The 25,846-nt window shown below is 34.3% G+C and overlaps 1 protein-coding gene across 1 annotated transcript in view; it reads left to right on the plus strand.

The window, feature by feature from the left end:
• Nucleotides 1-881: 881 nt before the first annotated feature.
• LOC136039571 (dnaJ homolog subfamily C member 21-like) overlaps nt 882-25,846 on the plus strand; it is a 40,150-nt gene continuing 15,185 nt past the window's right edge. Inside the window, exons 1-5 of the mRNA XM_065723416.1 lie at nt 882-1,125; nt 6,442-6,567; nt 8,098-8,206; nt 15,893-15,998; nt 22,542-22,766. Of these exons, the coding sequence (XP_065579488.1) occupies nt 1,020-1,125; nt 6,442-6,567; nt 8,098-8,206; nt 15,893-15,998; nt 22,542-22,766 (672 nt within the window). The 5' untranslated portion in view covers nt 882-1,019. The remainder of the gene's footprint in view (nt 1,126-6,441; nt 6,568-8,097; nt 8,207-15,892; nt 15,999-22,541; nt 22,767-25,846) is intronic.

Here is a 25,846-nt window from a genome sequence, read left to right on the forward strand (position 1 = left end):
AGTGTTTCATCCAAACTATTAAATTAATATATATATGGTTTATTAGAACAACTGAAATCAACGACTTAGGGGATTCAGCTGAAATTTCAAAAAGTATTAGACAGGGAGAAGGATGTGCAGGATTTGATTTTTTTTTTTTTTTTTTTAGGGGAGATTAAGGACAGCAGATTAAAGAAGAAAATGAAGTTTTTTTATTCTCAATGTTGAAAATTCCTTCTTTTTTTTTCCTCTTTTGTACGCTGATCTGTTTTAAAGTTTCCAGACATGAAGATATATAAATTAAAATTTTAGAATCAAAGAATAATTATTTAGAAAATATATCTGGTTGTATTGAATATTAAAGTCTTCTACTAAATTTTGAATTATTGCACAGCAGTATAAATGTAACTTTGATATACTTTTACATTTCTTTGATGCAAAAAACAATAATAATAAAACCACTTCTTAGAATTACAAACCCAAGAACATGGGCTCCAATCTTTTTATGAATAGTAAAGAAAGAGGTCTACGTAAATTTTATTTCTAACATATGGTGTCAAGAGAAAGTGACGTTATTTCTCCCGCTACTTCCAGTCAGGCTACACAAACTTGATTAAGGACAGTTTTGTCAATTCACAAATGTGTAAATTTGGAGTCAAAAACTGTATTTTTCTAAAAACTAAGAGGGGCAATTTAGTGGTTCGTTAAATATTTTCGATGAAATTGCTTAAAAGAAATACCGAAATAAGGTATTTCTTAAAATATAGCGGGCGTATATTTGCTCTGGTTCACCTCCAATCAACAGGAAGCAGAAAACATGATTTTTGACGTGACTGTGTACACTCACTATGGTCTCAGTAAGAACAAGGGCCTCAACAAGCACACATAATTTTAAAAGAAAAACTGGGGCTCATCTAGCGACGAGCGAAAAGCAGTAATCATAGCGTAAAAAGTGGACAGTTGGCAATGCCAAATTGCGAAAAGTTGAATTTTCATTTTATGATTCTGAGTATAAAGAAGATAGACTAGTCTCATATCTAATGCCGCAGATACGGGATCATTACGAAGTTTTAAGTGTGTCTGAAAATGCCACTGAAGAAGAATTAAAAAAAGCTTACAGAAAACTTGCCCTTGTATGGCATCCAGGTAGATTGTTTGAATGAATCCGCTATGCCTATAATTTCCTTTCTTTGCAGTTCCTGATTTAGCAGAAAAATTAAATAGTATAGAGTGTCATTAAGGCTGTTCAAAATGTTGGCCTAGAATCATCAATCAGGAATAAAAGTGCTATGCAGTCCTAGCCTAGATATGCTGCTAGATTAGCTTTGGCTATTTGCTGTCATAGAGCTAGGTAAAACAAACTTCCAGAAAAGGATTCAAAGTTGAGGTTAGGACCAAGCATTTATTTACAAGCTCCAGTAACCAACTCTCTTCTCTAATCCTTATAAAACTCAAGATTTAATGGGTAAAATAGCCTAGGCTAGTTAGATGGCTAATCACACTTCAACAACAAAATCATTACAAAACATCAATTATACCACTAGAAATTTCATTGTCTTCCCTTTGGATCTTTCTACATTAGAAGATAACATTTAGCTTAAGCAAATCTGTCTCAAGCCTTATTAAGCTAGAGTTGAAATTATATCCTATATTAGTAAAATCCTATTTTAAGGACTTTTTTGTTATCTTGGAAAAAAGTTAAGCTATAGGCCTATTAATAAAATTTTCAGAAACAAATCTAGAGCTAAAAATATAGGCCTATGGTACCTTTGTAAGGTATTGCCAAGCTACTGTGTCTCCAGTCTTGTTATGCCTTGTGCTTAGAAGATTGCATAGACTAAGCTACATGAAAGGTCTATAGTCTTCTAAATTTGAAAAAAACTTTTTAGCTTGACTTTACATTTACAATCTTTTTTTTTTGGGGGGGGGGTTATATTTTGAAAGTTCAATTCCTATTATTGCATTAGAATTATTAGATGTGTTAACAGATTTTCTTTTAAATTTAGGGTATAGATTTATAAATATTTCAAGTCTTATAAATTGCTATTAAGCAAAGGTAAAAGACCCAGACCCTGTGTGTCATATAAGTAGAAGGTCAATTTTGCTAGGTTTCACTTTTATAAAATTGAGATAGTGAAAGGTCAGTGCCCTCTAGAAGGAGAAGGAGCAGAGGTAGGGGCTTCAAAATCAAGAAGAGAGCTACAAAGTTTTGTTAGTGTTAAAGCAGTGCCACAATAGAATGGGTTGACATGTTGATGTGGCCTGTGCCAGAATTATATTTGTGTTTCTCAAAGTGATGTGGCCTCATAAGCCCATGTTTTACAAGAGGATCACACATATACAAGCAGTTGATTCACTCAAATGTCAACTAAACAACAACAACAACATAGAATGGGTTGACAGTCTGAGCAGTAACTATATACTCACTCAAAGCTAGGGTTGATGAAAATTAAGCCAACATTGACAGGAGGTTCAATTAAGACCAGCAAGAAATCTTCAGGAGGTCATAACTGCCTTATCTTGCTGGGAATTGTAATTAAATTGGGAATTGCTTTGCTTGCAATTTAAGGTTACATATTTTCTCTGAAGATTATTGACCTTAGGGTAATAATGGTGGGTAAAATATACACCTATAAAATTGAATTTATATTTTTTCTTACCCTGAGGGCTATAGAAAGGAGGTGTAATTTCTTTTATTTTGTCTTTGAACATAAGAGAGCTAGTTTCTCAGTTAGCTGTGTGTCAAACACTAACAGAGACAAAGATACAGGAGGTGAGTAACTAAATTTTACCTATCTTTAGTATTGGTACAACTTTTTGGCTTTTGGTTAGCAGTTTGATTTCTTAATATTTAAGGCTGATTTGAATATAGTTTAATTTTTAATCCTTTTGAAATCTCTTTATTCATCTATATACATACTTTTAACTTCATATTTAATATAATTGTTTATTTTAATTTTTTGCAAACCCACCTCTGCTTATGATTGCTTTGTGTAGTTGACAAGGCTATATTGATGTTATAAGACCTGGTGTTGGCTGTTGTATGGCATGTGCCTGTTGCCATGCCATGCCATGTTACCCATGCCATGTGCCTGTTGTATGGCATGATGATTGCAGCTTTCATCAACTTATTTATCATTTATGCACACAATGTACACCACCTGGGACAAAAACAGTGTCAGCAATATGGCCATGTGATGACTAAGAAATGCTGGTAAAGCCATATATGCAACATCATTATGAAATACAAGGTTTGCCATTTTGACTCCTTAAAAACCATTTGAGATATCCCAAAGATGAATCTTGTTTGTGAAACAACAACCTTAGGATAAGACTGGCTGCTGGTTCTGTCCACTCAATAATGACTGCAAACCACTCATCACTGTACTTCATGCCAGAAACCATTTTGTAGCAAACAGCAATTCTTATACAGCATTGTAGATTTCTTTGTTGGTCATTATAACAACAAGTTTACTGTCATTATATTTGATTTAGTGGGATTTACTTTCATTCTTGACTTTATCCAAAACATGGGTAGGATTTTGATGGTTCCATGACATACTTTAAGGATTAGCAGGTCATCTACATATTAACACCCTTGAGGGAATCTTACCAATTTCATTCATCAATCCTACATATAATAGTGGTCCTAACAAGGTTCCTGGGAGGAATACCATGCTAATTAAGGAGGGGTTCAGAGGGAATATTTTTTATTTTACAGCTTGAGATCTATTTAAAAGAAAACATATATAGAATTTACAAAAAGAGGGTCTACTTTGAATTTATTCAGTGATAAATTAATTAGGATGTTGCAATCAAACAAGTTGAATGCTCAAAAATATGAACATAGTGTGAGGCCAAGTGGCAGTTAAAAAAAAAAATTTAAAACTTTTTTTTTTTCATGTGAAATATTATTATTATCAAGTTGAATCTTATGCACCAGAAGTTACGAGCCTGAGAAAATTTGCCTTATTTTTGAAAAAAGGGGGAAACACCCCTAAGAATCATAGAATCTTAATGAAAATTACACCATCAGATTCAGCAAATCAAAGAACTCTATTGTAGATGTTTCAATCTCCTCTCTGCACAAATGTGGAATTTGTATTTTTTGCCAGAAGAAAGATCACAGATGTGTGTTTATTTCTTTTTTCCCAGGGGTGATTTTATTGGCCTAGTGGTCCTAGAATTTTGGGAGGGGGCTAATTTGAATGGAAATTAAAAGTTGTAGTGCCCTTTTTATGTGGCCAAAAAATTATAGGACAACTAGGCCCCCTCCCTTGCTTTTATCCAAAAATCTCCATATCAGAATTTTGAGATAGCCATTTTGTTCATCATAGTAAAAAAAATCTAATAACTATGTTTCTGAGGACAACTTAATCCCCAACAGTCCTTGGGGGAAGGGCTGCAAGCTATGAACTTTGCCCATTATTTACAAATAATTTAAGTTATTGGGAAGTTTACAGACGTTTTCAGGGGGTATTTTTTCTGGTGGAGGGTTTGGGAGAGGGGATTATGTGAGAGGATCTTTCCATGGAGTAATTTTTCATTGAGGAAGAGAATTTTCCATGAAGGAGGCACTGATTTTCCCAGCATTATTTTAAGACAATCAGAAATTAAGCAAAAAACCAGTTTTTTCAACTGAAAATAAGGAGCAACATTTAAGCTTAAAAGGAACAGAAATTATTACGCACATGATGGGGTTTGCCCCCTCGCCAATATCTCACTCTTTACGTTAAAGTATTTTTAGTACTTTCAAAAGAGCCATTTATTCTAATTAAATGACATGTGTGATTCAGGAGTCATTCTTAAAGAATTGGAACAAAATTTGAACTTTAGGGTAAGTAGTGAGGTTTTGACAAGGGGGCAAACCCCCTCATATATGTAACATTTCTGTTTGCTGTAAGTTCTAATGTTGCTCCTTACTTTCAGTTGAAAAAATTTAAGTTTAATAACAGGAAGAATGAACTGAATCATTTTAGTTGGAATACAGTCTTGGCCAGAACATGAACACCTACTAAATCAGCTGATAGTTCTTAGAATTTATCAATGCTAGCAAAATAGGAAGTAAAAGTGTCTTGAACTTTTAGCTCATCCTTTACGTTTTAGCTTTTAATTTAAACATATGAAGGGACATAAGGAGGAAGAGAAGATTATTTATCACGTCTTCCTAATATCTTCACCCATGCTCAGAGAATTTTCTGTAATAAAAAGATGATTTACCCTTTTGACAAAGCAAATTATAAACTCTTCTATGAGCTTTGGAAAGTTGAAGTTGAAATTCATGCAATGATGGCTTTGATGACCTGTAAGGCTTCCAAATATTGTTTTTCATCCTCCAGCTTTTAAGGACTCCAGGAGTCATCCAAGGATTTAATGGGGCTGTTTTATTATGCTGGATTTATGACATGTATCCAAGATAGCTTTTTTCACCAAACCATAAAACAAATTAAATATCAGATTTGATTTCAAAGATAGTCCACGAACGCTCAACTGCTACCTAAGAAGGGTCAGCTCCTGATCATTAAATTTTAAAGAACCACTCACCTAATATGCAAATATATACCCTGAATTGGTATATTTAGGGGTGGGGGCAAAGTTCATTTCGGACACAAATGAACATTAAATTTGGATTCAGGATGTAATTCTGACTATAGAGGTAAGTTTGTTTCTTAGCTACCTGAATAGTCCATTAATATAAACATTACCTGAAAACCCAATTCTTTGACTTTTCTTAGGCAAGGAATGGAAAAAATCACCTAGAAAAATCAGAAAGTGGTCTGAGATATCACTCATCAGTAGGCTATAGAATTTTGTACCAAGGTCAACAATGAAAGAATATTATCAAGGAAGCATCAGTTTCATCAAATGGAATGAATACAGAAGGTAATGTACCATCAGCAAGCATAGCTGAAAGAGAATCCAAAGACAAGGGTGATCACTAGTCACACAAATTAAGGTTGTTGTCACCTTTAATTATAGGTGAATATAATAGGGGCGGAGTCAGCCAGAATTATATATTTCCTATGTATTCCACCACCTGTCACTACTATTTTCCCCGTTTTTGTTTCGTCGCACTTGATTCAATTTACGAACATGGTTGTTACAAGAGAAACACATCGGCAGAATACATGGGAAATATATAATTTTGTCTATATATTTGCACATTAGAAGGGTTGGGGGTAAAGTATAGTGAAGCTGCAGTCAAAGTATGTTAACCACAATTATTCTTCAAATTATGAAGTAAGGATTATTATTTTTAACATGTTTCCTTCTCAATAGCCCCTAATCTAGACCTTTACCAAGTCTCCTTAAAATGAGCAATCTTGTCACTTCTGCTGATTTTTCACTATATGTATCTATCACTATGTGTACTTACATTGCAAATCTCCACCTTGAATATCTTAGTTAATGTTCAGTTTAAAAAAACGGAATATTGTATTTTTTAACTTTTTTCTTTTTTAGATAAGAATCCAGACAGAGAAGAAGAAGCCAAACGCGAATTTCAGTTTATTCAGGCAGCATATGACGTTCTGAGTGATCCTCAAGAAAGAGCTTGGTACGACAGACACAAGGAGGCCCTTCTTAGTGGTAGTTTTCATTTCTTTCTTTTAGTGGTAGTTTTTTCTTAGTTTCTTCTTTTTCTCAGTTTCTTTCTTTTAGTGGTAGTTTTGTTGTAGTCTATCTCAGTGGTAGTTTTTGTTTCTTTCTTTTAGTGGTAGTTTAGTTTTAGTCCTTCTTAGTGGCAGTTTTTGTTTCTTTCTTTAGTAGTAAATTCAGGCTTAAATCAAATAGAAAGGTAAACATACCCTTTTGGCCACTGGAAAATATCTCAGGGATAGAAGCAAGAAAGGTCAGTTTTACCAATAGGCATAGCCCTGGGCTCACTCATATCTGGGAGTCTGCTTAGATCATAGTCAACTATGTAGCATTGACTTAGTAAAGAGTGATTGGCATCGCGTGCTTTATATTATCTATTTAAGCATTAGCCTATATTTTTCAGGGATCATTCCTTGGGCCAAGTGGATCTCACACCTTTTGGGTAAGGGGGTATTTGATTAAGGACTTCAAAAATCGACAAGTAATAATAAGTTGATGTGGTGGGGATGTAAAACAAAATTAGGTTTGAGGTATGGGCTCCTAACAAATATTACTAAAAACGTTTTTTTTACTAAAACGTTCAAGGGAAACTAATAAAAAAAATGAGAAAAAAGAGTAATTTTCTGTCTGATCGGCTAGAAATTTCCAAGAATAATTCTTCGGGCCAAGGAGACCTTAAAAATCTCGGGAGGGATAGGGCGCTGTGGTGTCTAAAATAGGTCAGAATTTTTTTTTTATCTCTTGATTGGTCGGAAAATTACACGTGTAAAGTCCCTGGGCCAAGGGGACGCTAATTTGTATAAAAAAGTTTGAGGCACAGGGTCCCTGTGGCCTTGAGAATAGGTCAAACTTCTATTCCAAATGGTCTTAACCTTGTATTCTTAAGTCTTGACCAAGGGGCCCCAGAGCGGAAAAAATTGTCCCGCCCCGTACCCCCAAAAAATAACAACAAATAACTTGGCTTTAAATTTTCAGGGATTGTTCCCTGGGCCAAGGAAATATCTTTTTTTTTGTAAAGTAGAGAGTCAGAAAGCCCGAAAACAGGCCGAGAATTTATTGTCTCTAATTTGTTTGAAACTTACAAGTCTATAAGCTCAGACCTTGTAAATATAATTGAATTATAATTTTAATTCGTTTATTCAGTTTTGCTACTATATTTTGTAACCTGGAGCTGTTTATAGTTTTAAATTTTGTGCATTTTGGTTGTTCTGATATTACCATATGGATGTGATGCTAAAATGTGAATTTTTTTTCATCCAACGACTTTGGTCTTTTTGTTTTACGAAATTTTAATATATATATGGTGTTAAATTGGATATTCCAGTGACAAGACCCGAAATATCTTACGTGCGGCTATACTGAAAAATCATTTAATTTCAAATCGGATCACAAATGACCAAGTCACTTCAGCATGTACAATCTAAGAAATGTTCGTTTTATCGAGTTTTTAAGCAAAGCATTGCTGAAATTTAATTGTAAAGTATTGCACAATCGTGACTTAACACCTTGTGTTTTTTTCAGGCTTTGGGCGTGATTATAAAGATGACTCTGTTGATATATTAGCTTATTTTACCTCATCATGCTTCAGTGGATATGATGATTGCCCTGAGTCTTTTTATACAGTTTACAGGTACATACAACCATTTCAGGTTTACAGTAATTTTTAGTTTACAGTTTATTTACAGTCATCTTAAGCTGGCAATTGATTTAAAGTCAGTTTATTGTCATTTTAGGTTTACAGTTATTTTACAGTCATTTTAGAGTAATTTTCGCCTTAACCTTCAATATGTTCATTTTGACCCAAATGCTTTTGTAATTATTTACAAGAACATTACAAAGAAATGAGGCAATACCTCGCTGTTTCTCTTTGCAGATTACCATTTCAAAATAAGGTACAGAATTTATTTTTAGCCTCAAAACAAAGTGGACAGTCTAAACTAAAAGCTGGTGTGCAGTGGTGGCAATTTACAAAACCACCGAAATGTAAGTCATATTGTCGAGTCAATACAAGACAAATTATAGCAACAATCTGAAACAAGTTAAAATGATGAAGAAATTATAGACTCTTGAAATATATACAGATTGTTAAAAGAAATACATCTCATCACTTCTCAAATAATAAGAAATTAAATATTTCCCTTTTGAGCAATTATTCTGTTTTCACTCTTTTTTCATCAAGTGAAATACTATCAAAGAGTGAGCCTTTGAACAGAACTATTGGCTCAATGACTCTAATCTGAGCAACACTTGTGTCCACTTGTGACAAAAAACAATTTTTACCCTTAAAGGGTCAATTTGGTCATATAGAAATTCTGAAATAGCGAATAAATTTCGAAAGTATTGAAAAATTATATACATAGTATATAGTTCATAATTTCAGGAACACGCATGGGATAGAAGAATATTCTGCAAAATTCGTTTGGTATCAGTTTAACAGGTTCGCTCCATATCAAACAGTCAGAAAAAGCTAGAGTGAGCCTTTGAACAGAGCTATTGGCTCAATGACTCTAATCTGAGTAACAGATTGGAAAAAGGGAAAGTGCCAGTTTCCTAGTGTCCACTTGTGACAAAAAACAATTTTTACCCTTAAAGGGTCAATTTGGTCATATAGAAATTCTGAAATAGCGAATAAATTTCGAAAGTATTGAAAAATCATATACATAGTATATAGTTCATAATTTCAGGAACACGCATGGGATAGAAGAATATTCTGCAAAATTCGTTTGGTATCAGTTTAACAGGTTCGCTCCATATCAAACAGTTCGTGGTAACGAACTGCAGTAAGGAGCGACCCGGCTCAATAGTAAACGAAACTCTAAAAAAAACAAATTTTGATACAAATGTATTTTTCGAAATCTAGGAGGGGAGGAGCAATTTTGTTTGTATCAACTTTTTTCTGTAAAAATACCAAAAAAATGTATTTTTCAAAGCAAATAACCAAAAAATGTATGGTTCAAAATCAGAGGGGATCTAGGAGGGCAAATGCCTTCCTGTAAGATAATATAATATCTTCAGAAAATGGTTATAACAAGTCTAGATGGGCCATTTCAACCGTGGACTTCAGAGTCAAAATTAAAAACAAACACAGCAATAAAAATAAATGAGATAAGATTTGTAAAATTAAAATGGATATGTCAAAGAGATGAAAACAGATAGAATTTGTAGGGGAATTAAACTGGCTAATAAAAACACAAAAATAGGGCAACCAAAGAAAATGAATAAATAACAAGAAAAGGGAAACTATTGGAATATTTTCAATTTTTTTTTTAGTTAATGTTGCCGACAAAGTTTCTGAGGAAATTAATTAAGAAAAAATAAGTATAAAAATAATGTTCAAAATTAGTACAATAACCTTTGCACAATGACTAGTAAAAAGGGGCGAGGGACGAAAGGCGAGATGCACTGATCTAACATGTAAATCATGTTGGGGAAAAAGTTTTTCTGTATTTTTCAGTGGAAAACACAATTGGGTAAAATTGTTAATTTTTTTTTTTAGCAGAACAAGGGAGGTACATTCTAAGGGGGGAGGGGCATGGATGGTAATATTGGCTAAACCGAAGGAAATTTCTCTTCTCTTTCCCTCGAGGGTGACCAAATTGGCTCTTTGAAGCAGAGAGATATGAGGGACTTTACCCTCACTGAACATAATTCTTAGGCATCTTTTTTCGACTGCGTCTATTCTCTCTAATTATATTATAGGATCTCTAATTGGATAATTCTCTCTGTATAGATTCTCTGAAAATAGATTCCGGGACGCCAACAGTTCAGGGGTACTCAAACATTTGGTTGCATAAATGGGAGGAACATTTTTGAACGGGGCGATTAGGCCATTTTTTGTAAGGGGTTTAAGGAGGGAAAACGTGATATTTACGTGTGTTAAAATATTATTCAAATGGTAATCCTAATTAAATCACTTTAGATGGTCAAACCCAGTAATTAAACGTTGAAGCTTCGCCACGTTGCCCCTTTTAGGTCGTGGTGTCCCCCTTAACGGCGGAAAAATTTTTGGGAGTCTTTGGTCATATGCAACATAGTCTAAATTTTTTTACTGAACTCACTTTTATGTCAGTTTTATGCTTGTAACTGCCCTTTCGTTAAATCACAATGCTAATTTCCATCAAGATTTTGCTTTGATAACCAAAACCCTTAAAAAATGAATCTTGAATATAATTACTAGGCTATATCAAAAGAATTGGCTTTTTATGCTGATTCCAAATATATAAAAATCATTAGCTTAATGTTACCTACCGAAAATTACGAACCTAAGAACATTTACCTGAATTTCGAAAAAGGGTGGAAACACCCCCGAAAAGTCAAGGGAACTCAATGAAAACCACACCATCACATTCAGCATATCATAGCACCCTTCTGTAGAGGTTTCAAGCTCCTATCTACGAAAAATGTGTAATTTTATAATTTTTTCCAGAAGAAAGATCGCGGATGTGTGTGTATATTTTTTGCTTTTTTTTTTCCAAGGGTGATCACATTGAACCGATGGTTCTGGAAAATTGGGAAAGGGCTCATTCAAACAGAAATTAAAAGTTCTAGGGCTCTTTTTAAGTGACAAAAATGTTTGAGGTAAACTAGCCCACATTCCATGCCCTCTCTTCCCCTAAAGACATCCAATTAAAATTTCGAGAGAGCCATTTTCTTAAGGTCCAATAGTTATGCTTTTGAGGATGACATGACCCCTCAAAGCCCCTGGCGAAAAGGGTTAGAGTTAACCAGTTTGCCCATTGTTTAAGTATAGTATTTGCTATTGGGAATTACACGGACATTTGGGGGAATTACTTGGACATATTACATGGCTAAACAATTTCACATATGAATAGAAAGTTCTGGAAAATCGTCCAGGGGAAATATTCAACAGGGAGGGAATTGTCTGGGATATTTTTTCGTGGGAGATTTTTTTAAGGTCGAATTTTCCATTGGAGAAACTTTCCGTTGGGGGTATTTTTGGGATGATCTGGAAAACGATAAGAAATTCAATAAAAAAAAAGTTTTTTTTTCGCATGAAAGCAGGGATAATTTTCAGAGGGATTTTCCGCTGGAAATTTTTGTCCGCTAGGGGAATTTTCAGTAAGGAGGGTGTTTCCCAGGGGGGAATTTTCTAGAAATTTCTTTTGCAGGTGGGTTTTTTGGAGGGGGGATTTTCCGCCGATTTTCTGGCATTATTTGAAAAACGATCAGAAAATAGACAAAAACAAGTTGTTTTTTTTAGCTGAAAGTCTTTTAGCGTAACAAGCGAGGGATTTTGGAGGAGGTAGCCCTTTTCATATACGAAATAATTTTTGTTCGTTTTCAGTTGTAATGTTGCTCCTTACTTTCAGTTGAAATACCTGTTTTTATATTTAATTACAAAAAAAGGACAGTTTAGATTTTAGATTGTGAACAATAACTTGTTTTTTTCGGCCAACCATCTAGTGCCAAACGAAAAGTAGGCTGTCCCCAAATAGGGTGGGGAGATGTTGTAAGAAATGATTTTAAGGAAATTGGAATTTTTCGGGAGGGTGTAAAGATAGAGGCTTCAAATAGATTCGGATGGAGGGGGAGTGTTCGTTATTGTATTGGCCTCATGTGGTTTAGTGCTGCTGTGGGTTGTTAGCAGTAGTAGTAGTAATAAGTCCATGTTTCCTTCATATCTAATGTGTACCTCCTTGCATTCCCTTCAATTATAAAGACCAGAAAACCAGAAAAAAATAAGATTATATTTTAAAAGAAGAATATTGTGGGTTTAGAATTGATGGTGGATTCTTAAACGAAATTTTCATTCTTAGATTAATATTCGAGAAGTGCTTGAGTCACCAAACCCCTTAGTCCTCAGTTTGGTAGATTATGAGCAAGCGTTTTATTTAGCCTATAGGAGAACTTAAGTGAAGGTCCTATCATATTATGGTATACCGGATAAATACGTTAAATTAATTAGTGCTATGTACGAGAATAGCATTGCAGTCGTTAAGGTAAGAAATGAGGTTAGTAGTTGGTTTCGTATTGCATCAGTAATTAAGAAGGGTTGCGTTCCATCCCCATTTATATGGATCACTTTGATGGACTTTGTCCTAAGAAGCTCAGCGAAGGCTGTGGGAGAGCTCGAAATGAAATGGAGAAGAAAAACTTCGAAACTTAGATTATGCTGAGGATTTCAGCGTTCTGGATGAAAAGGTTAACAAAATGAATGAATTTGAAGGTTTGAGAGCTTATAGTGTAGAAATCGCTTTCGAAATAAATACTAAGAAGACTAAGGTGCTAAGACTAGGATTCAGTGAAGGTGAAGAGGTGACATTTAGTATTTAGAAAATTGATCAAGTGGACAGCTTCACTTACCTTGGTTTTATTATTAGTAAAGACGGTGGGTCCAGTGAAGAAGATAAAAGTAGAATAGCCAAGTCCCAAGGTCGTTTATCAGAGCTGAAAAAAAATTAATAGAATAAGAAGGTATATCTGGGAACCAAGGTTAAAATATTGGAAGCTACAGTGATGTATGGGCGTCTGAAGATTGTTTTTGGCACAGTGATGTATGGGCGTTCCAAGGACGGAAAAATATTTGTTAGATATTTTCTAGAGAAATTGTGCAGATTGTTTTGGGCACCCGTCGGACTGACCGTATTTCAAATATAAAGCTGCATGAAAACATGGTTCTGTCGCAATTTCTAGGGCTATAACGAGAGAATAGTTGTATAAGTTTAGGGTAGATTCTGCGGATGAAGGATGACAGATTGACAAAGATCGTCTTTGTCGGCCAACCATCCATTGTGAAACGAAAAGCAGGTCTTTCCTGAATGGCTTGATAGGATGGTTTAAGGAAAGATTTAAGGGAAATTGGAACTTCTTATAAGGGTTTGAAGAGAGAGGTTTTGGATTGATTGGTATAGAGGAGGAGTGTGCGTAGCTGTGCTGGCCTCAGAGTTGTAACTTATTAATAGTAGTGGTAGTAATATTTCAAAATAAGTTGTGCCCTTTAATTGAGAATGCAAAATAAGTCATGAAATTATAGTTTTGTGATAGAAATACACAAGTCCGAGGTTTGGGGAAGGATTTATCAATGCATTTGTCGACGAGTTGGAGCCATTAGTGCCCCCCTTAGATCCTTCTAAAGAAGAGGGGAGGGCGTGAATTTTCTCTTAAGATTTTTTTTCTGCACATCCCCTCCCTTTAGATTAAAACAAAATCACCCTAGATCTTTCTAAGGAGGCATTAATGCCTCCCTCCATGAAGGAGGCATAAGATCTTGAGATGGTGAGCAAAAATCTAAAAGAAGTTTATTATAAGGTCGCTATTTTTAATTTTTCCATGGGGATTGGGGAAGGAAGAATGAATCTTGGACTGGGTCTCCTCTACCCTCATCCTTCATCTGTGTGTAGATATTGGTGAGGGATTAAAATCACAAAGAAACATATTATAGGAAAATATTCAAACATTTTTATCCTGGAAGGTGTGGCAATAGAGTAATTCCATGTCCCCCTTTTTTGTGAAGTTGTCCATTGGCAGATTGAATGAATTTTAGTCTGGAAATTTTGAACTTATTCTGTAGCTCACATTAGCTGAAATCGATATAAATGACTTAAATAGAAAGGATAATGAAAACAAAATTTCTATAATAAAACCATACACATTACCATAAACACTATTAGCTTCTGGCTTCGTGGTCGGTACAGAGCAATGTATACAGAAGAAAAAATAATTTCAGAACAGAGCTGCCTCCCATCCCTCAGGGGGGGAGGGGGGAGAGATCCGAAAACTGAAGCTGGCTCTGTAGAAACGGATGATTCCCCAATTGTGTTGGGTTATATAATCCTCTTTTAATGTACGACTATGGCAGGATCTGCCATTTCTTATTGTTCATGCTTGTGTGTTTACTATATAATTTCATTTTTCTGATTATTTTTTTGTGTATACTTTTCGACATTTTTGTTACTAAATCCAAACCTTTCTCACAAAATCTGCCCACCCCATGAGAGGATGACTGTTATTTTGCTTGGCCCGAGATACATGAGTGGCTCTCAACGTGACCCCGGCATGAGGATTAAGTCAAAGTTTAGTCAATTCAGATTCATGATCAGATATAACAATTGAAAGAATGAAAAGAACGCTTAGAGCTTTAAGAGGACGCGGTATCTTGAAATCATTTTGTGAGCCTTAGTGTATACCGACCGTCACAAAGACAAAGGGTCCTTTAACAAATTCTGCCAGGGGACTAGCTATCATCGAGACCTGCCGATAACTTATGATTTGACTGTGAAATTTGGACGAAAAAAACAGCGAAATGTTGCTCCCTTTTGTTGGCAAGTTTGTAAATCAAGCATGTCACGCCATAAGGGACTCCCAAAGTGGCCACATCGCTCGTAATTCCTTTTTATCTGAGTTTTATCACTTTTCGAGTAGGTCTAGTAGGACGTCTTAGGGACTGCCCTTTTCTGAACTTTAAAAAGAAAATTCTGCTTCCTTTATTTGAAAAAACAAATTCGCACTTTCTGATGGTGTAGGTTTCATTAAAACTGAAAATCTCATTTCATGAAAACTTTGTTTTCATGAAAACTGAAAACAAAATTCGCACTTTCTGATGGTGTAGGTTTCATTAAAACTGAAAATCTCATTTCATGAAAACTTTGTTTTCATGAAAACTGAAAACAAAATTCGCACTTTCTGGGTATGAAAACTGAAAATCTCATTTCATGAAAACTTTGTTTTCATGAAAACTGAAAACAAAATTCGCACTTTCTGATGGTGTAGGTTTCATTAAAACTGAAAATCTCATTTCATGAAAACTTTGTTTTCATGAAAACTGAAAACAAAATTCGCACTTTCTGGGTATGAAAACTGAAAATCTCATTTCATGAAAACTTTGTTTTCATGAAAACTGAAAACAAAATTCGCACTTTCTGATGGTGTAGGTTTCATTAAAACTGAAAATCTCTATCTCCGGCACAAACCATAAGTTAAATGTTGGCTTTTTGTTCTCTGTCATTTACTTGGATTTCATTTCTAAGCTTTACAAGGTGTGGCAAGAGCGACCAATGAGGACATTCATGACTTAGAATTATTTAGTTTAACTTCTTGACAGCAAAGAAAGTAAAACTATCAAGTGTGCTTTATCTTCTGAACTCTCAGATGTGCGAATGACGTTTTACTTATAGTAAAAAATAAACAGATAAGCATAAAATAGCAATTTTATTTATTTATTTTATTTTAATTGGCTTTTTTATTTTATTAGCTTTTTTTATTTGGCTGCTGTATTTTTTAATCGAAGTATTTTTATTTGTATTTTTATTTGTTGGTCAACTTCACAGATTCTTTTCTTTTTATTTATTTTTATCAGGGATTTGTTTGCAAGGATAGCTTCGGAGGATTTGAAGTTCAAAGATGAAGATGATGAAATGTTTGCGATGCCTTCTTTTGGATATTCTACTAGTTCTTACGAAGAGGTGAGAGGTTACCTAAACATAATAAAAACGCCCAAAGTTTACTGATCCATAGTCGTTTAAATTTTAATTACCAAGGACTGTGAAATTGGATTTTGATGCTTTAACTGGTTAAGTGGAAACTTGTCAAACTTTATATATTTTTAAAATTTGTAAAAAAAAATCAAGAGCTCAATTTTAATGCTTTATATGTAGTCATATTGTTTTTGGTGTAGTGCCAAATTATGATGACTTTAACGATTATGATACTTTAACTGGTTAAGTGGAAACTTGCAAAACTGTATATATTTTTTAAAATTTGTAAAAATCAAGAGCTCAATTATTATGCTTTATATGTAGTCCTACTGTTTTTGGTGCAGTGCCAAATCTTGATTATGATGCTTTAACTGGTTAAGTGGAAACTTGCAAAACTGTATACATTTTTAAAAACTCTTAAAAAATCAAGAGCTCGATTTTAATGCTTTATATGTAATCATACTGTTTTTGGTACAGTGCCAAATCCTCATTCCAAATGCCCGATCATTCCAGACGCATAATATTTTTTTTACGATTTTTTTTTTTTTATAATTTGTATTAGTTTTCAACATAATACACCAAATTTCGGTATTTCGACAGTGTGAAGTTAGAAACAATTCTTACTACATAATATGAAGAATAATTGTACCTAACCCACTAGGAATGCATACTAGCTATACTTTATCCCCCCCTCCCTCCCTAATTTGCAAATATATGGCCCAAATTTTTCTAAAGTAATATATTTTTATCTTACTTCGGTTTATTTCGTTAGGATTGAGCGTCGGAGAAACATTTTAGAAGATTATTAGGTAGGGGATATATCATACAAGTACCTTGTAACCTGACAATTAAATATTTTAAACTTTACCAAACCGACAAAAAAAAAACAACTAAATAACAACAACAAAAACCGGGTAAATTCTCTGACAAGAAATAAGCTGAAAACATACGGCACCAAACAACTTAAGAAGGTGTAGCGTTTATTTGAAGGTTGAATTTCACGGACAAAAATTGTGGCCGAATATAACTAATTAGTTTGGATTATTTATTTTCACCGTTCGGCGTGGCAACACTGACGAAATTGTGGTACTGTCTTAAAAACTCTATAATTTTAAAAAAGGCGAAAGAAAAAGCTTATATAGCAGTTTTCACTTACATCTAGACCTTAGATGGGTCGGATGCGCCAAAAGTGTTTTTATTTTGATGTCCATGGCAATTAAGTTTCAAGCTTCCCCGATACTATTACTGAAAAGAAGAAAAGCGATTTCCGTCCCCTTTCTTGCGTATCCATTACAGATTATGTTGTGGTGCTGTATAATTGACTGAGGGAAGTACTGTACCTTGATGAACGGAAAGTACCTTGTAGTTTTAGCTAAAGGCCTGATTAAAATGCTGATGATATAGTAAAATGAGAGATGATATAGTAATTATAGAGGCATTAGTTTGACTTTGGTAGAAAGTACAATTTTTTAGCAGAAAGAAAAACACGTGCGAATTAAGACCAAGAAAAACAGCAGCTAATTTTAAATAGTAAAAACTTTCCAAGATTTAAACTTTGCAGTTGTTCTGAAACTTAGATAATAGAACTGGCTAAATTAATGACTGTGTAGAGGTTTTGATGTTTCAAGGTATAAGATCTCGAATAGATAGTAAATAGTCGTAAGGAGAGGTTTAAACGATCTAGTAACTTAATGGGAGGGAGTGAAGAGAGAAACTCCGACCATATCGGAGAGGACAGGGAACTTGTGCAGCTATGTTGGCCTCATGTGGCGTGTTGTTCTACCGAGGTGTTAGTATTAATTGTAGTAGTAAATCTGAGGTTAAAGCAAAGGGAATATTTGTTCATATGATTTTTTTTTCACCGGATTGTCTGAGATTCAACTATTAAAGGGAATTGGGCTCTTGTACCACCCTAGCTTAACATTAAGCGGCCAGATTTGTCGCTAAAAAAAGAAAAAAAAATCAATGCAACGTTATCCTACAAAACTCAAAGGCTGTCCCTGCTATTGAAATTTAAATACTGGAATTAATAAAAACATTCTTAACTAGTCAAAAAGCTCGTCAGATGGTAGGTATTAAAAAAAACCTTAGATTATAATTACCCTACTAGTAATTATGATTTAATTACCTTTCCCTCAAACAAAATTCTAATGACCGAAATTAATTTACAAACAATTTGTTTTGTTTGCCTCTCACTTGGATTGGACTATCTGTCTTGGTTTTTTATACCATTAGCCAAGACTCGATGCCCACAACTTTTCCATTTCAATTCAAAAATCAAGGCTCTTTGTAAGGTTGAAAATCCTGCTAAATGTTTTATCTTTTCCGTTCTCCTGGAAAAATGTCCCTTTCTAACTTTTAAGAATTGATGGAAACAGAGGGTTTTTACCTTCTTTCAAATACATAAAAAACCATATTTTTTAAAACCGATTGCTTCTTAAAATTCCGTAACCCTTTTTTGGCTTTTCTTCTCACCTGAAGAATTTTATTTTATGATGTGGCAGCAACACACGATTTTTTAAACTGTTAGAGCCGGGGTATTTACGGGCCAGCTGCTGTATGATAGAGCTTATTTTAATGTCAGTGTCTTTGCAATGATAGGTATGGTGTCCTCCAGGGGTTCCTTCTGTGGAAATTATTTTTGGCTATTTTTGTCTGTGATACTTGTATGGTGGTTTTTAGTGTATGAGATGAGACCAGCGGTATTACTGTGCCTTTTGAACTTAGCAAGGCTCTAGTATTATTCGGGGATGATGCCTCTTTTACTATAGGCTAGCTTGGTGGTCTGAACAAGAATTGTTGGATATATTGTCAGTGGACTTTCCAAATCGTAAAAAGTTATGCTTCGTGATAGTTTTTCGGTGCTCAAATTCTTATCCTTGGCTTGAAAGGAGATATGGTCCCAAAAGGGATCCATGGGGGATCCCACACCTAACATTACAAAATAATTGACATCAAAATTGACTCTATCATCCAAAACCAATCATGAAGCAAATTATATATCCATGGAGCCAAGATCAATATCCTTAGACAATATATCTTTGAAATATCTAGCATACCTCCATCAACCATTTCAAGCACCATACTTGAAAATTGTCATTATCTTGGCTTCTAGTATTTTAATCATAGTTCTAAGACTTAATCACCCTATTCTTCTAAACTTTCTTCTATTTGTATAAAACACCCTGTCCCTTAGATATTTTACTTCTTTCGTCTTCACTGCGTCCACCAACCTTAATAATAAAGCTATTTAATTAAGCTATTTAATTAAGCGTAAATTAATTAATTAAAATTTAATTAAGCGTAAATTAAGCTATTTAATTTATCAGTTTTATTGGTGGTATCTCGTAATTGGATCTGGTTTTCTATGTACCTGGAAAAATAAGTCGAGTTGGTAAGCTTCCTTGTAGCCTAAAACAATCCTTTTGTCCTCAATTATCCCTAATTTAATTGACTTGGTCTCCTCCATGTTAATTTTCAAACTAATTTTTGCACCCTGAACTCTCAAATTTACAAATCTAACATTTTTATGTAAGACACTCAGATCGTCTATTTAATTCGAGTTTAAGAGAATTTTACCTCCCATCTGATACCATGTTTTGTGCTCATATCACTGTACTGTTTTTCTTTGTACAAGATTCATCAGAATATTTACCTAACATATTGACAAATGACACATTCACATAAGATACATTCCTCTTTAACTTCAGATTCAACACCAAATCAGGTGCTATCAATTAACTGCTATCAGCACCAAATCAATGCTTCCTGACTTGGCTACAGTAATATCATTCTTATATATACCACTAATCCCTTTAACGCACCTTTGCTAAATTTTCACTAAGGCTATTCCAACATCTGGATGAAGTGCAGTTTTAATATCTATAAAATTCTATGATAGAGGGGCCTGAATCCAGAAACTTCTCAATTACTAATATAGGTGTGAAAATTTTGGTCAATACATCTTCTCTCTTTTCCAAAACCTCACTCACTCTTCTCTTCAACCTTCTTCTTCTTTTTTTGATTATTATGAGATGTTAATGCATAATCTCCATGCAATTCCAGTTCATATAATAGCTGGAATTGAACCCCGGTTGACCCATAACCTCAGCTCAATTCACTGTGCCACCTTAGGAGGTTTTCTTCAAACCCTAACTCCTCATTTAATACCGAACCAATTGCAGCAGTTAAGGGAGTTGATTCCTACCTTAACTAATGCAATATTTTTCTTGTATATATCACTGATCCCCTTAAATTATGTTCGCTAAAGGATTTTCACTAAAGCATGTATTTTTATAATCAATAAGATTCTAGATAAAGGGGTCTGAAAATTCAGAAACTTCTCAATTATCAATTCGAGAGTGAAAACTTGGTCGACACAACCTCTTTGCTTCCTCAAAATACACTATTCTTCTCTTCAATCTTTTTCCTTCTTTTTGCTGTGTTTTTTGGTGACATTCCGTGCAATATCAAGCCTGTGACAGCTGGAATCGAACCCGGGGCCGTATTGCCGAGTTGAGATCAATCTAATGTGGCCAGTGTGTACTATTCCTAAACGGTTTTTTTAACATTGTTTGTTAAGAGGATTTAGGTAGCCATATTTTTGATAGCCCCAGCCACCCAATACTTTTTGAAAAATGTTCTCTCATTAGTAATGATTTTGGCATCAAACAGGCGGTTCGGGAATCTTTCTGAAAAAAAACCTTCTAAGGTGGCACAGTGAATTGAGCTGCGGATGGTTATGGGTTGACCGGGTTCAATTCCAGCTATCAATTGAAATTTTAGACTCAAAATAAGTCATAATGTTTCTTTAAATAGGGACTTAAGAAATATTCGTTAAATTCTTTGTACACAAATTTAATTAAAAATAATCTAACTAAATATTTTGCTAAACCAATAGACAATAACAGTGAACCTGTTACAAAAAGGCCTGTAAGGCTTGCTGCCAAAAAAGCAAGATTAGCTTTTAAAGCTTTTATTTAATTATTTTGTTTTGAAAGAATCTTATCATCTCACGTCACTTTATTTATTTGTTGGTGTTATGCTGAAGACGGTCCTTGGAAATTCGGCCGAAATATCCGCTGAATTGAATTCCACTGTCTTGAGAAAGTTTTCCCTATTGTTTCTAAGTATCTTTGTTTGTAAGGGGATTAAATCTTCAAGCAGAGATTTGTCATATATTTATCATATAGCCATTTAGAGATGTTAATATAAGCAAATATTAATCACGTAACCCGTTTTTTGACAGTTGGAAAAAATTTGGAAGAACCAAGATTAGAATATTAGAAGCAACAGTGATGACAGTGATTAAGTGTGGTTCTGGAACGTGGGCATTCCGAAAGACAGCGGAGGATTTGCTAAATGTTTTCCAGAGGAATTGTTTACGAATTATTTTGGGTATCCTTCTTAACTGACCTGATTTCCAACAGTAAACTTTACGAAAAACGTAGTTTTATTCCGCTTTCTAAGCCTATAACTAGAGAATGTTCTGTGGATGAAGAATCTTCCTTTTCGGCAATCCATCTGAGCCCAAACGAAAGCAGGTTGTCTCTGAAAGGGGCGGAGGAGGTTATAAGAAAGGCCTTGATGGAGATTTGAACTCCTTGGGTAGGTGTAAAGAGGGAAGTTTTGTATGGATTAGGGTGGAGAAAGAGCGCTGTGGCTGTGGTTTCTTAAAAATAGAAGTAGCCTTGGTCTTGGCGTGAAGTTTCATGGGCATACTTTTGTTAATACAAACATTAATCTGTTATGCTAGGATAAAGTAATGAAAATATTATTTTTTTTTTCTTTTATTTGAGTTAAAAAGAGTGAAATTAGATAAAATTAAAAAAACTAAAAAGGGAAGTTTGTGGCCGTTATGTTTTTTTTGGGTCGTCAAACATACTTGACGGCCATCATGACATACTTATAGTAATTCATGGATGCAGGTCTTGATTGATAAGATCATTTTGTTTTTGAGGCGGTTATAAAAAGATGGTGTTATGTACTTTATTTTCAAGTTTCTTTTAAGAGTCCGGTGTCACACCGCGTTCTTTTTTTATTTGTGTTTTTTTATTTTTGGGGGGGTACGTCCGCTACCTCATTTGAATAGGTTACTGGTGACAAATGGCCTAAGTTGCTCTGTTTCTATTTTCTACTGTTTGAAATATTTTATTAGTTTTTCCCTCTCTTTCAGACCACAGAGCGTGTCGGAGAGGGTGGGTGTGTCTATTTTTGTGTGACTTAGTTGTTGTATATATATTTTTGTTTATATACTTTTTAGTTTATTTAGACATAAAAGCGTTTCAAAAAAGTGTACTTTTTCATATTTTTCTTTTTCTTTCTCTAAATTTTTCCTTTTCCCTGGCTTAGGAGGTTGGCCTTCTTTATGCATACTGGCAGAGCTACTGCACATCGAAACCATTTTCAAGGCTACACAAATATGATATACGTGGATAATTTTTCTTTCTCTATGTTATTCTTTTATTTTCTATTATCGTTTTATATTTTTCTCTCTATATATATGTATATATTTCTTTCTCTCTGTTTTAGGTGGTTGGTCCTTTTTATGCCTATTGGCAGAGCTACTGCACATCGAAACCATTTTCATGGCTTGACAAATATGATATTCGTGACGCGGACAATAGACGAATATTACGATTAATGGAGAAAGAGAATAAAAAGGTTCGAGATCAAGCACGAAAGGAGCGAAATGAAGAAGTCCGAAATCTTGTCGCTTTTGTTAGGAAAAGGGATAAACGAGTGCAAGCTCAAAAGGTAAAATTTACATTAAAAGTAAAAATAAAAAATAGTAAACTAAAAAGAAAAATTTCCTTCCATTCTTTGTCCTTCCCATTCGTCAAGAGATATTAACTTTTGTTATTAATATAAACTATTGATATAGCTATCGTGTGGATATTAATGAATCGTATTGTATTGATGATTTATAACTATCATCAATAGTAATGATGATATCATCAATAGTATTGATGATATCGCACTGACGATATATACGATATCGTATCGTATTGAAACTATCGTATCGTATTGATGATTTATAACTATCGATTGATTGATATCGTATTGACATATGATATTTGTGATGCGGACAGTAGACGGATATTACGGTTAATGGAGAAAGAGAATAAAAAGGTTCGAGATCAAGCACGAAAGGAGCGAAACGAAGAAGTCCGAAACCTTGTCGCTTTTATTAGGAAAAGGGATAAACGAGTGCAAGCTCAAAAGGTAAAATTTACATTAAAGTAAACTAAAAAGAAAAAATTTCTTCCATTTTTGTCCTTTCCATTCGAGAAAGGAAATTAAGAGATATTAACTTTTGTTATTAATATAAACTATTGATATAACTATCGTAGTGATATTAACTATTGAGATAATTATTGTTATTGATGTTAACTAGCGATATAACTATTGTTATTGATATTAACTATTGATATTAACTATAGCTTATTGATGTTCAATGTTGTTATTTTGTGTAGGAAAAGCCAAAGCTTATATCTTAATGTCGGGGTACCATAAGGTTCAATTCTAGGCCCGCCGTTCATGCTAATATATGTTAATGATATCAGTAATTCAATTGCGGACCTAGTGCTTACTGCATTATTCGCTGATGAAACAGCATGTATTGTTTCTGGAGTTGATGAAGATAGCATAAAACATAATTTAACTTTTGCGATAGACTAGTAGCATGGTTTACGGCAAATAGGCTAGCTTGAATACTTTAAAAACTAAATTTTTGGTATATTCACGTACATCACAAGCCTTTCTAGGTCTTCAGTTGATTAAGTCTTCTGTGTCAAGTACAGAGATATTAGGTTTTGATATTTTTTGTTACTCAGGTATACTGATTGACTCGATTTTAAGTTTGAAGCAAAATATTAATAGTCTAATATGAGAGAGAGAGAGAGAGAGAGAGAGAGAGAGAGAGAGAGAGAGCAGAGATCGGTATATTTAAAAACTATCGTAGCATAGCTAAATTCAGTTTTTTTTTTCTACAAAATCCAAAATTTCTACAAAATTTAAACATAAATTACACACTGCGGCTCAGTATTGAAAATCGATGTGAAGAAAGGCACAAATGAGTTGGCGTAACGATTAGTTCGTACTGTAGGGGCTAGAAGTTTATTTTGTAACCGAGTTCGACTATTGTGAGGGGCTGGTTCGGGTAGTAGTGATCGGTGGCTCTTGTTGAATAGACCGGATTTTCCAAATTGCCGAATAAGGTGTTCAAGCCGGACTTTAAGTGGAGATAAATTTAATTTAGCGAGGGCTTGATCATAGGTATGTCGCGGTTTTGGAGTATAATCCACGTTGCTCTTTTCTGGACGGACTCTATGTCGCGTAATAGGTACGCAGTGCGAATAGCAGATGGACCCCACACCGGGCACGCGTACTCGAGTAACGGGCGAACATAACACATGTAGGCATGGAGAAGACTTTCAATATCACACCCAAAACGCCTCATTTTGGTAAGTGGATGAAGCCTTGTGGACGGTTAAATTAATATGGGTGCTGAAACTACAGTCACAAGTGAAAGTTACTCCTAAGATTTTCGTTTTGTTCGCAATCGGGAAAGGGACTAGAGGCATATCTAGATTCCGCTTCAGAGGGTTGAAACGCTTATCTTCGACTTGTCCACTTATTTGCTTGAATATTTTCAGATCCCATTTTATTCCATTCCAAAGACAACAAAATAAGGCGCTTCGTGTTAAAGTGTCGTTAGGAATTTCAAAAAATTAGTTAGAGTCCTTCCTTTTGGACAGCTATTAGTTATTTTACTTATATATTTATTATTATTATTAACTTGATGTTTTTTTGTTGTTGGGTCTTTTTTCTGGGTATTCATTATCAACTTGTTGTTCCATTGCTGGTTGAAAAATTGTAATTTATTTATCTATTTTTTAATTTATTTTTTTCATCGTCGGGTGGGATGTCTGCTCTGGCGTGGTGAGTAATTAATATTATGTCTTTTTTTCTCTTTCTTCTTTCTTTGAATGATTAACCAATATATTTCGTTATTTATCACTTAAATTGCTTTATTTCTGCAAAACGAGCTTTTCTTTGTAGTAGTAGTAGGTTGTAGTAGTAGTAGTAGAACAATTGTATTCGAAATAATCATTTTTATATAATATCACAAGGGTGGAGCTTGCGAGGATTGCTAAAATACAAAAAGAAAAGGAGTATGGAGCATGAGACCATTTACCGAAACCACATAAAAATAAACAACGAAACACTACAATATAAGTATAAAACCCCAAATCAACACATAAAAAATACAAAAAAATAACCCACTGAAAATATAATTAATCTGTTTCGACAGCATACCTACCGAGTAACTCCCACACGTAAATCAGATTTAAACTGTTTAAAATTGCCATTATCCTTAATTTCCTTACTAAGTTTGGTCCAAAGCTTGGAAGCTCTATAAACAAGAGAAAAAGAAGACCTACTAGAAGCAAGTTGAGGACCCTCAATATTTCCTCGCATCCGAGTATCGTGTTGGTGAACATCTGACCCCACAAAATATACCTGCAAAACAATCTGGAAGGTCTTCATTATGATACTTCTATATAAAAATCAAAGTATAAAAATCACGCAATCCGGCTGCAGGCATATTTATTCCACCATAGACTAACTTCATGGACTCCCGGTTCCCCACACCACAAAAAACTCGGATAGCTTATTTTGGATCACACGGATTGGACGAAGTAACGAGAGTAAAGTACCAAGCCATATCGAGGAACAACACAAAATATAAGGGCAAATAAGGGAAAAATATAACAACTGTAAAACGCTTGGGGGGAAAATATGTTTGAATTTACGCATCATACCTAGGTTAC

This window comes from Artemia franciscana, chromosome 19 (genome assembly GCF_032884065.1).
Source record: "Artemia franciscana chromosome 19, ASM3288406v1, whole genome shotgun sequence".
Lineage (NCBI taxonomy): Eukaryota > Metazoa > Arthropoda > Branchiopoda > Anostraca > Artemiidae > Artemia > Artemia franciscana.